The sequence below is a fragment of the Stegodyphus dumicola genome, chromosome 9 (assembly GCF_044657685.1).
Source record: "Stegodyphus dumicola isolate Sdum_Otavi_A_Nest chromosome 9, ASM4465768v1".
NCBI classification, from domain to species: Eukaryota; Metazoa; Arthropoda; class Arachnida; order Araneae; family Eresidae; genus Stegodyphus; species Stegodyphus dumicola.
Window position 1 is genome coordinate 125,590,329 of NC_140776.1, and position 12,674 is coordinate 125,603,002.

At 30.2% G+C, this 12,674-nt stretch overlaps 1 protein-coding gene across 6 annotated transcripts in view; it reads left to right on the top strand.

Moving 5' to 3' along the window:
* Positions 1-11,482, top strand: part of LOC118185492 (rab GTPase-activating protein 1-like) — a 170,694-nt gene extending 159,212 nt beyond the window's left edge. For all 6 annotated transcript variants that reach the window (XM_085824059.1, XM_085824058.1, XM_085824057.1 and 3 more), the window contains 3 exons: positions 912-983; positions 3,908-4,105; positions 7,693-11,482. In XM_085824059.1, coding sequence (XP_085680185.1) covers positions 912-983; positions 3,908-4,105; positions 7,693-7,830 — 408 coding nt within the window. In that variant the 3' untranslated portion in view covers positions 7,831-11,482. The remainder of the gene's footprint in view (positions 1-911; positions 984-3,907; positions 4,106-7,692) is intronic.
* The last annotated feature ends 1,192 nt before the right edge of the window (positions 11,483-12,674 follow it).

The following is a 12,674-nucleotide window of genomic DNA, read 5'->3' on the forward strand; positions in this document are numbered from 1 at the left end:
AACATGCTGTCAACTCTCGTAGCGTAGAATAACCATCCTGGTCAAGGACTGCACTGAAAGACACTACCCTATCCACCATACTCCCTAGATCTCCCAACAACAGGTGACCTTTTCCATTCCCTGGACAACCATCTTCATGGGAAATCTTTCAACAACCAGCCAGACCTCAAAAAGGCCATCACAGACTTCTTTGCATCCAAGACTCTTGAGTTTAACCGCGATGGCATCATACAGCTAGCCACTTGTTGGCAAAAGGCACTGGATGCCGGTGGTGATTACTTTGAGGTTTAGCAGTGATTATTATTTGTTTTATGACTTTTTCTTTCTGACTGTCCAAAACGGCAAGAACATGTTTGGTTACCTTGTGCAATTTATATGTTGATCTAGGATCAACTGATTGTTTTGCTAGGGAATGGCATTAAAAAATCTTATCTGCAATTTCATTTGACAATATGTTAGTACCATTCAGAAGAATAACAAAGAATCTGAGAAAATACAGTCAGTATCTTGAAATATTTTGTAAATTCTGCATTATTAAAAAGAGGGGGAAGGTGTCTTCATTGGGTCTTCATAACTTTGTTCCAAGTTGTTTCTTAGCCAGAAAAGGGAAATTTTGCTATCAAAAGTTCGAATTATAGTATTAGTACTCAAGTGTATTAATTCTAGTATTCATTCTATTATCTTCTTGACAGCAATATTAGTGATATATATATATAAACTTATGGAAAATTATTTATTTTCATATTCTTGATTTAATTACAAGTAATATCATATATGCTTTGCTTTGTTATGTGTTTTCTGTTACTATAAAAAAGGTACTTCTGTTTCTTTTATATATCATTATCTAGAAAAATCACTAAACTGCTAAAAACTAACGGTTGACTTTTTTTTTTTTTTTTTTTTTTTGGTAGATTTGCCATCAGCTTAGTACTAGACTTGAGAAGGAACAAGCTACAGCTAAAAAGAATTTAGAATTAATAAAGGTCAGTTTATGATCCTCATCAGCATGTTAGTGAAAATTTAAAATATATTAAGGAATAATTATGTATTATACCTAGGTAAATTATCCAGAGTTGAAGAAGTGAGAAATTATAAAATGAAAAGTAATGGTAGTATGAAGTATATAAAATTAATTTAATGCTTATGAAATCCAAGCTAAAAGTTACAACTAATACTAAATATATACTCAAATGTAATTGTTATCTTTACCACCAAGAGTAATAAAGATGCATTATTTTATTCTTTGATTACTATTTTAACTATAGATTTTAAAACAAAGTCATAAAAATTTATAAATTTAATGATTTTAATTGAAATTTAGAATATGACAAATAAATTTTATTAAAATATCCATCTGTTAGGCTAAGTTTGATTTTATTACCCCCTCTAGTGGTGGGTTCTAGCCATCTATAGGCATTGGCTACTACTAGTCAGAAGCAGTGGTCTTTTTATTACGGAAGCACCTAATAGGTGGACCTCTGTCCCTTTCCATGAAGGGTGAATGTAATGAAAAAATTACATCCATGCCTTCTCTGAGATTCGAAACTGTGCCCTTTGGCATGGCAGTTAGAATCACTAACCACTTCCCCGTTGTATTTCAACGTGGGAAAATGCACCAGAACTATCTGCCTAAGAGAAGGATGTATTCATGGAGGATTTTCTAGCAGGAACTGGCTCGTCTTCACATTACGCATGGGAAAAACCACAGAAGACAACTATGTAAACAGTCCCATTGCATTTATATACATCATTTCTTTGCAATCAACACTCAGTACGCATGATCTGCATTTTCCATCCTGGCCTTCAATTACCCTTTCATCAAGGACCCTTTTCCACATGCCATCATTTATGTCCTCCTGCCTGGTCTCAAGTACCAGGTCTCCTTTCCTGTTGGGAACTAATTTGTGGATAGTGTATACTTAATGTTCACTGTAGTTCGAGAATATCCTTTAGACCATCTCTTCCAAAATGTATACAGCAAATCTTGCTGCTTCCTATAATTTCATGTAATTTTTGTATTCAGGTTTTCCATTTAAAGAATGACCCAGAGTCAAGGCTTCTTCAGAATTATCATTTCCTTGCTCGTATACTAATGGTCTGCTGTTCAGGGTGGCTTAATTTAGTAATGCCTGTTGGGCCAGTGATGTAGAGTTGAGCAGTTTGTAAATGAGCAAGGCTAGGAGCAAATACCCCTATTTGATTAGAAGAAGTAAAGGGAGGAACTATACTGACATTTAGAGTTTTACAGATTGAAACATGATGCTTCTTTTTTGCATTCAATGCAGAAACCTTTTTCTTTGCATGCACAATTTTTTTAAATTATGTTCTCTGTTTGCACCCAAGAAACACCTACCAGCACTCTTTAGCTTTTCAATTACCTGTGCCAACATCAGTTAATAGTTTCACAATTTTGAGACCAATGTCCACTAGTATTACAGAATGGGCAAAATGGTGAAGATTTCTTTGAACCATTTTTTGGTTTTTAGAGTTAATATTTATATCTGCTGTAGAAGAATCAAATATAATCAATTGGTTTCTCACTTATCTTCTGAGCAATAAGTGCTCCTTCCACTTCTGTGAGAAACTATTCAAGTGCAGTAATATCCCCTTCCAACATTTTCCTTCTTTTGGTATTGAGTAATCCATCTTCTATGTATCATCAGGAAACGCATGTAAAATTTTAGGTGCTAAGGCATGGCTGCATGCTTCAGTATTTTCTCCTAAAGCAATTAAAGCCTGCAGCCTTCGATTGCACTTAATGAAAACTTTATTCAAGGCTGTAGGTGATGCATATCGTATTTTCCAAAAAATCAAGATGAGCTTGAAATACTAGAAGGAAAGCAGTCTGTGTAGGATTTTGAAAAGTACATAAGTATTATACCTTTTTTTAACTAAAAAAAAAAAAAAAAAAAACTTAAACTATTCCTTGAATGCATGGGCATCACACCATTCAGTGACAAGATGAACAAAATAACAGCCTTGAACTTGGTTTGTGCTCATTGTCTAATATATGCCAGATGATCTCGTAGTGGCACTTGATGCTGACTGGAGAACTGGAACAGAACGTTTTTGAACACATGTGGTCTCACTCTCAAAACAGAAGTTTGCCATAATCTCTCCCTGATGAAATGACTTCGGTTTTCTTTTAGATGTAATCTAGAGTAAAACAAAGTGATGTCCCAAATCGCTTTTTCTTTTTGGTGCAAATAACAAAGTATTAAGCCAAGATACATAAAAATCATGAGGAATTTTAAGAATAAGAAAAATTCGGTAGAAATCTGTTGCAAATCAGGTTGGCACGAGAGCACTCAGAAATGAGGAGAGTTGGCAACTTTGCACTGAGTTTGCTATACATTCCTATATGTGCCAGACTTTTAAATCTGAATAGTTAAAGCAAAGAATTTTTAAAAGTTTTGCTGTGCTTAATTATTGTATTTGAGAGTACTTAAAATTTTTATATTTATCATAGCATGGTATATTTTACAAGCTTTAATGTAATTAATAGTAACAAATTTTAATTGTACATAAAAATGTGTTTAGTACAAATTTTATCATACATCAGCATACATTTTTTATAATTAAATGTTTTTAATATTATTTAAAAGTTCAGTAGTCATGAAATATTTGTTTCATGGGGGTAAAAGCAGCTAATTGTTTATTGAGAAATTCAGTAATCATATGTTATTCTGTCTTTCACTTTTAGTTAGTTATGTAGTTCACAGATGGAAGTAACTTAAAATGGTGATTTGCATATTTCAAGATTTAGAAATATTCTCTTTATTCATCTGTTAAGGCTATATATATGTATATATTTGTATATCAAATATAATCTATACATTCTATTGTAGATGCAGTTTTTGAAATTTTTAATAGTTTGAATAAATATATGAGTTTATAAATATTTTAGGCTAAAATGGATGCCTGTGAGTCTTGCTCCAAGTATTTGAAGACCATTGTTCCTAATTCAGATTCAGGTAAAATTTCAAAGGAACTTTCTTCGAACCAAGATGCTGAGAATGAAGAAAATGACAGTCAGGCAAGGGAACTTGAATTGGAGCTCGCTAGAACTAAGTTGGCTTTAGTTGAGGCAGAATGTAAGAATCAGGTAATATTTCAACTGTTTGTCTTTACTGAATTTTTACGTATTGTAATGTATTTGAAAATTGAATTCTCAGTGATTGCTAAAATTTCAGCAATTAATCATTTCATTTTCTATGATTTATTAAGATATATTGGATAATGAATGTTCATGTTTCACATTTGCACTGAAATTACTTGCATATGGCAAAAGCCCACAAGGGCTATCTGAGTAAGGGAGGAATTTCATAGATAGCTTTCCAAGGGAATCTATTAATGTTTACATGTGGAGAAAACTTTAAAAACCAATCTTGCAGTCAGCCGGTTCATCTGGATTGAACCAGGTTGAACTCCCATTATTCAGGAGTTTAAACGACTGGTGGGACTTGAAATGATGTGAACAGCTCTTATTATAATAGGCTGAGTTAGATACTTTTGTTCGTGGTTATCTAAATGATGAAATATGATTTGTGTGTACTGCTGATGTATATGTGAATCTGAAATTGTTTTAAAATATCATTGATATTTTAAATTCTAAGGACTAAATAAGAGTTATACCTTTAAAAAAAATGTGTTTTAGTTACAAACTAGCATTTCTCCATTTAGATGGGAGGGGTTTTAACGACTAGTGGGACTTGAAATGATGTGAGCAGATCTTATTATAATAGGCTGAGTTAGATACTTTTGTTCGTGGTTATCTAAATAATGAAATATGATTTATGTACTGCTGATGTATATGTGAATCTGAAATTATTTTAAAATATCATTGATATTTGGAAGATTCTAAGGACTAAATAAGAGTTATACCTTGTGTTTTAGTTACAAACTAGCATTTCACCATTTAGGTGGGAACCTTCTAATTTGCTGTTTTTCTTCCTCCAATTTATTCACAACTACAATGTATTTTTTCTGAATATCTCTTATTCCTAAAATTTCTTATAATTTTTCTGTAACTTGGGTTAAATTTCATTATTTTCACGTAGAAATTTGATGATTTTCTACATTTGAAATTGCTCATTTTTTCTGCTGATTACCTATTTAAATTAAAAATAAAAAACTGATGCCAAATCTGTTTTATTAATGTTGGGTTTGTTATGCATGGAAGAGAATATTATTTATCTTAAAACATCATATTTCAGTTGTCTAGTAGGCGTCTATCACAGCTGCAGGCCATCTGGCACACATCAGCCAATGAGCACAAAGCAAAATGAAGTCTCTTCCTATTTCTATCCATTATTAAATAGTGTGAATTTCACATATTATAAGAAGGCTTTATTATATTAGTTATGTTGGGGAAAAAAAGCAAAATGCTCATGTAGTTCTCAATTAATATACGTATGACTTCCCTTGTATTATTCTATCAAAGAAATATAATACATTTGCAATGCATACTGTTAGTCACTGTGATTTTTGAGTTTTTCAGTGGAAAGGCTGACAGTCTTAAATGTGCGAGTACACAAAAACACAAGGACAGTGTAAGTTGTGTTGAAAATCACAAAAAGAATTTTCTGTGGAATCAAAGAATAAATAGTTATTAATGTGGAATTCTTTTATTATTTTTCTATACAAATGTTTGTGTATATATATATTTTTTAACTTTGTGTGTATTTCCTTGCAATTTGCATCTAGGAATTAGTGGTTGTGCTTTCAGATTTTATTTAGATTATATTTAAAATAAGTTAATTTTTTTAAACAAACATTCCTTGCTATGTAATTTTATTGTTTAAAAATTATTTTTTGTTGCTGAGAAAATTCGCCGTATTTCTGAAGAAAAATCTGATTTTTTTAATTAAGTTGTCAAATATGCATATAAAAATTATTTTCTAAATAAAATGTCACAAAATATAAATGCATTAGAATTGTAATAAAAATAGAAATTCAAAGAGAAACATGAAGGCACCAGTCTTATGTCTGTATGTTAAATATGGTATTAAAATTAAATAATTTCATACAGAACAAACTGCAAAATTTCTTCAAAATGATCTAACTTATGCAAACTCTTGCACATGGCAAGAAAGAGTATGTATAAGAATGCACATGTATATATGTGACTATCAGCTTCTGTGGAAAGACTACTCTTCCCCCCCCCAGTCTCCTGAACATGTCAGTCATATGGTTTGTTGCAGCTACAGTGGTCACATTTTTTATGTTGTATATAAGCAAAACAATTTTGTGGCAACAAACTTCTATGTTTGCGACAGCATGTTCTTATCGGTTGGTTACAGAGAACCAAAGAGATGTTCCATTATTTGAAAGAAAAGAAGATCATTTTAGTAGAAACCTATTGGGGGGGAAAGAGAAAGCACATTTTTGTAGCTTTCATTGGTGTTAAACCAAATATTTCTCAAGAAAGATTTTTTTTTTTTAAACATTAAAAATTAAGGCTCTTAACATGGTATGAGTATAAATCATACTCAGTTCATCTACATAAAAACTCTTGAATTATTTTTTCTAAGTAGTATTTTTTTGTGTGTGGGGGGGGACCTTCTTTTAGCTTATGTAATGGAATACACCATACTAGGAATAAATCTTATGGTTAAAGCAGAACTATCAGGGAAATTTCTCTTTCTCTCCTTGCATACCATTGACTAATTTTAAAGAACCTCAGAGAAAATGTAAATCTTGAGCATGCTGATTTTATAATGGCTCATTAACAGGTTGCAGAAATCTGTAGTGCCTTATGGAGGGTTTAAAGGTAGCCAATAAAATACATGAAAAACATGTAAAGTTACAGACTCTAAAAGCTAATAAAATTGTAGTTATCGTAATATTCTGCATCATATTTGTCTAAAAGTAAAATTTGGCATTCATGTAAAACAGTCACAAAATTTCTCTTGAGAGGTTTGTGAAAGGAGAAAGAGGATGGGAGATCCTTGCATTGCCCCCCCCAGGAGAATACTGCCCCTGGAAACCAATCCAAGGAATGGAGTGAAATTGGATAAATTCATATTGTCACCTAATAAGGTGATCAAGGCTTAAGCCAGTGAAAAGTGCAACCTTTGCCTCTTATATTCTTTGGCCGCAGTAAAATTCCTGGGCTTGATCTGATGTTATTGTGAGACAAATGGGATGAATCATAATAATATTTTTTCCCCCAGAAACTGAGGTGGCTGCATGAGCATTTTTATGGTTTTCTGCATTTGTAACATGTATGCAAGCCAGTTTCTCTTAGAAGGTATCCCACCCCTTAGGCAGCTAAATCTCGAGTGTTTTGCCATAAGTAAATAAACTAACCAACCTTTGACAATTTTTATTTAAGAGCAATTGTTATTTGCAGTTCGGCCATTTTTTTCTTTTATTGCACAAGACTAGTTGCATAATATTCTAACAACTGAAAAATTATATACTATTTTATGCATTTGATTGAAACCATGTAACTGAAAAAGTGTTTTTATATCTTTTATTTATTAGTTACTTTTTTAGTATGTGAATTATTTTTGTGTATGTATGTTTTGTGTGTAAAATGTTTATTATTTATTTATTATGTGAAATCTTTTATTTCTCATCATTCTAAAATTTTCATGAAAATGTTCAATAAATCTGGTAAATCTTAAAAGTTATCATATGTTTCTAAATATTAAAGTATGCAAATTTATCTATATAAAATTTGTTCAGGATCTAACTCACCAGCTGAATGCTGCTATGAATGAACTGCAGACATCTAAAAACACGTGGTTTCAAAAAACATTCTCTTCAATACGTGAAGCAGCAAAGAAAGAAAATTTAGCATCAAAGGACAAGGAAACAAGCTGAATTGATTGAAACTATAAATTCTGCTTGATTTTCTTTACAGCTTTGATTTTAATTTTGCTTAGGGACCAGAGTGAACATACTTTTCATTACTGTAGATTATTTTCTTTTGTTTATATATATATATATTATGTATTATATAAATAAGTGTACAGCTTTTGAGCATTTTTATATGAATGAGTGTGTGTATGCATAACTTGTATATCGGTATAAATAATATTTCAGATATTTTAAGAAATTAATTTTTGTAAATCATAATGTCCTTGATTGTTTTTGCACTCACTGAAAAATAAATAACTTATCTCAGTCAAGTCTTTTTATTTCAGTAATATTTGTTATATGTAGTGCATAATTCTGAACTCATTTTAGGCTGTAGTTATTTATACTGTTTTTTGGTTATTTTATATTTTAAGAAAAATGCGTTAAATAAAAAGCATGCTTGAAAGAATGTCATGTGAAGTTTTGATCAGGTTATTGTGTATTAGATGACTATTTTGCTCTACTTATTTTTATTACTACTTTCATTACTATAATTTTAGCATCTTTATTTTCATAAGAAATAATTCTCAACATTATCGTTCTTTCAAAAGTGGAACAAGATCTAAAATAAATATTTTTCATTCAAATTTGGAATTCAGACACATAAATTATTAACTTGTATTATTATCAACATATTTTCTTAATGCATCTACAAGGGCTGAAATTTTATGCCCTTGTACACAACCTGTGAAACATTATTTTGAATCAAAATGTTAGCTTTATTTTATTAAAATAACTTCATCTTTCAAAGTATTAAATTTCATTTAAAAGATCAATCATCATACTAGTGATTATACCTGTCTGATAACTGCCAACCTAGAAAAATAAAATTACTTGATCCTATGAAGATATATCAGTAAAGAAAAATTTTATTCAGGCATTGCTGTTGTAAAGTGGTAAGGCGAAATTTAAATGACGAGACAAGATGATTTAGCTTTTAATTGCACATTTTTATTTAATCCAATTAGCAGATCATTTTTCTTTTAGATGAAAACTCTCTACATTACATATCCATAGTGATTTTAACTAAGTATGATTGAATTTAAATTTTTTGCATCATCACTATTTCTAACAAATGAAAGAAAGATAGACAGAGCAGTGCAGAGTCTTGTAGCAGCGATATTAGGAAGCAGTGTGACTGAAAAATGGTGCGTACTCAGTATTAGTAGCGGTTACGTAATAGGCTAGCATATTCTAAAAGGTACTGGTCTAGGGATAAGTCTTCAATGCATCATCACATAAAGGCAAACTGTCATTGAATGCTTGTTTATACACTTGTTTCAGGCTGAAATCGGTTTCACTACTTTTAATATGATGCAAATATGGACTTATGGCTGTTGAAAAATTTAGTTTTGGTTCTCAGACTTTCCTGAATTCCATAATGCAGCACTTAACGTGAAGGATACCAATCCCTGATATATACACCATGTCCATAAAAGTCCATATAGTATGAGCTTTATTTTTGTACTTATTAGTCATAGACATATACTTTTAATTATGGAAATAATTCAAATGATACAAATATTCAGGTTTTTCATTTCTAAATTAAAAAATATTAATTTTTAAAAAGTTATGAAATTTTATTTTTATATATTCTCCTGGCTCTTATACTTACATTTAGGAAAATGTAGCATTCTTTATGAAAAATAAGATACAAAATTTTTATCACGTGCATCATGAAAATTGACAGATATTTTATTTTAAAATTGAAGATCTTGTTAAGATCATGTACACAAATTCAGGAGCTAAATTTTTGCATTTGTATATAAATAAATATAAAATATCAGTTCAGAAAATGGATTCTGATATGCATTTCTCATCAGTTTGTCATAAAAAGTATGATTAGTATATATATTTTTAGAGGTCTTATTTACAGAAATTTCTGTGGCAACTCCAGTATTGGCATATAGTCAGTTCACAGCGTTATTTGAATGAATAAAAAGTTAAAAATATTTCTTGTTTATTTAAATTTTGTAAGATTATTACAAAATAATTCTAAAGCAATAAAACTTGACGAGAATATTGAATGCATATTTTTAGTACTTCAAAATTTCCATATTCCATGATAATTCCTTCAACAGACCAGTCATAAAAAATTGATGAATTAATTGATGAATGTTACACACTAATAAATCACAAAAGAAAGTCATTGAATGACATTTAAAGGGAAAAAATTTAATCTCGAATTAATCTATTTTACTTAGTAACCTATTCCTCAAAGTTACTCTGGAATGCGTCAGGTATTATTAAATTTAAAATTAAATATCTCAGTCAATTTTTGTTTCAATTTCTGTTGCACAGAGTGAAATGTTTTGTGTTTTAAAGTTTCGTAATGAGCATAAATTTTCTCTTAAATGTAAGTATAGGGCCTGGAAGATCATATAGAAAGCTAAATTTTGTTAATTTTTATAAAATTGCATTAATAAAATTTAAACAAATCATTAATTATGATCTTTAATTTAAAAATATCTTAACTATTTTTTATTGTAGGAGAGTGAATTGCTTTGTGTTTTATTTTTTATAATGGTGTGCAAAATTTTCCTAAATATAAGTAAAATTATTGGAGGAACATATAAAAAATTTGATTTAATTTGTTCTATAAAACTGACTTTTTTAAAATGTGGAAATATCTGAATAAGAATACTTGCCTCATTTAAAACCTTTTTGTAAGTGTATGTCTATGACTGACAGTTGTTGAAGTAAAGGCCAGGTAAGGACTTTGTAGATATGATATATATATATGTATATATATATACACACACACATAATTAATTTACTTATTAAAGTTTGTTATATGTAATGATGTAAAATGTCATAGACATATTTATAGAATAGATATGTCTCTCATACTTCAAAAACATCAAGGCACTTTTGATCCATTATTAATCTGGTCAACCATAGCATGCATATTGCTTACAATTACTTGTGATTGACTGATACTTATGTCAATTTTTATGCTCTAAGTTATATGAAATGTTATTATTATGGTCTGGTAATCATGATTGTGTTGTCTTTCATTTGAGCTTCCTTTGCAGTCTATTATTGCTACTAACTAACTGGGACTATTTGCCCCAGTCATCTAGGATATTGTGATAATAACCTTAGACTGCATGTGAATAAATAATAAAGTTAAATGAAATGTACCAATATTCTTACAGTACAAATTAAGTATGCATTCTTTACAAAGCATTCTAGCATTCTTTACAAAGTTACAATTGCATTTGGCAAATAGGCCAGGTTTCTTAAGTCATATATTTGTCCCCTAATTCCTTAAAAACATTGCAAAAGTAAAAACCCATTTAAAAGTGAATTTTGTTTACCTAACAGGGAGTATGTGTCCATTAGGAACAGAATGGTTTAAAGTATTATTAATTATAACAAAATAAATTATTCTTTAAGGTTTAAAGTATTATTAATTATAACAAAATAAATTATTCTTTAAGGTTTAAAGTATTATTAATTATAAGGAACAAAATAGGTTAAAGTATTATTTATTAATGTCAGTATGGTGGCATCATCCTCTTACTCGCATGTGTAACACATACCTCTGCAAGATTTTAGCAAAAAAAAAAAAAAAAAAGTTTTACAAAGTTTCACTATAAGTATTCTGGAACTGCTGCTATAAAACTGTGATGAGAATGCAAAGGGATAATTCACATTGGAATAGCTGCTAGAAAAGTATTAACAAAATACATTTCTTTTATTTTAGCTCTTTCTCGGTTTGTGCTAATTAGTATTAATAAGTTTAGTAATATTGGAGACTGGTATCTTCAAATTCTATATACTATTAATTTAAAATTTTTGTTAAATATTGGGCCTAGATGTCTTGCTTTTTACATATTTAAGACATCCTTATGAATTTTTATATGTAAATATAAAAGTTAAGCGAGTTTAAAAAATCAATTCAGTATGTATATCTTTTCATAGTGCAGCTCTTAAAATCTTTATAGTAATTTTGTAATAATTAAGTATATAAATGCCATTGTTGTTTTTTATTATTTTGAAATTTTAAAAAGAACCCTTGAACTAAACAAATTGTGATTGTAAACAGTTAAATATTATAAAATATTTTTTTGAGTTTATATTCTATAATAATATTTACATAGTCCAAAGTTTTTAACATTATTCCCTTCATATGTTTACTTTATACAATTATGTAATTGTGAACGTATTTGAAAACGTAAATAAAAATGTAAGTTTTGTATTTTGTTTGCCTTATTTTTTTGAGAAAAATGCAAAGAATATAAGAGAAAAAATTATCAGTCTTTCTAAATACACCCATGGTCAAAAATTAATCAATAAACGCTAAAAGAAAAGGTACGAATGTAAAAAGGTGTATTAATACATGCAATTTGTGTATGAGTTAAAAGTCGCATCGCCAAATGCAAATAGGCAATTAAAATTAGCATACAGAGGCGTAGCTAGAGGGGGACAAGGGGGGACATCTGTCCCCGGGCACAGAATCCAAGGGACGCCAAACTGATGTTACGACATTTTAGAATTAAATGTTTTCCATCCTTGGCAAGCAGTAGGGGTCGCGAAATCTTCAGTTGTCCCTGGGCTCTGAAAACCCTAGCTACGACTCTGTTAGCATAAAATGCAATCCCGCAGTCACACCACAAGGCCTTAAAAAGGGGCATTTCGGACCTATGCATCTGTTTGCCAGCAGCGATAATTATGTGTAATCTCAGATAGCTAAAGCGGAAAGCATGAGTCGAAGACATCATTTGCACGCAGGCATTGGAGGGCTGTCAGGATGTTGCAAGCTGGTGTGACAATTTGCTGTTGCAAGAAAGCTGAATATGCAT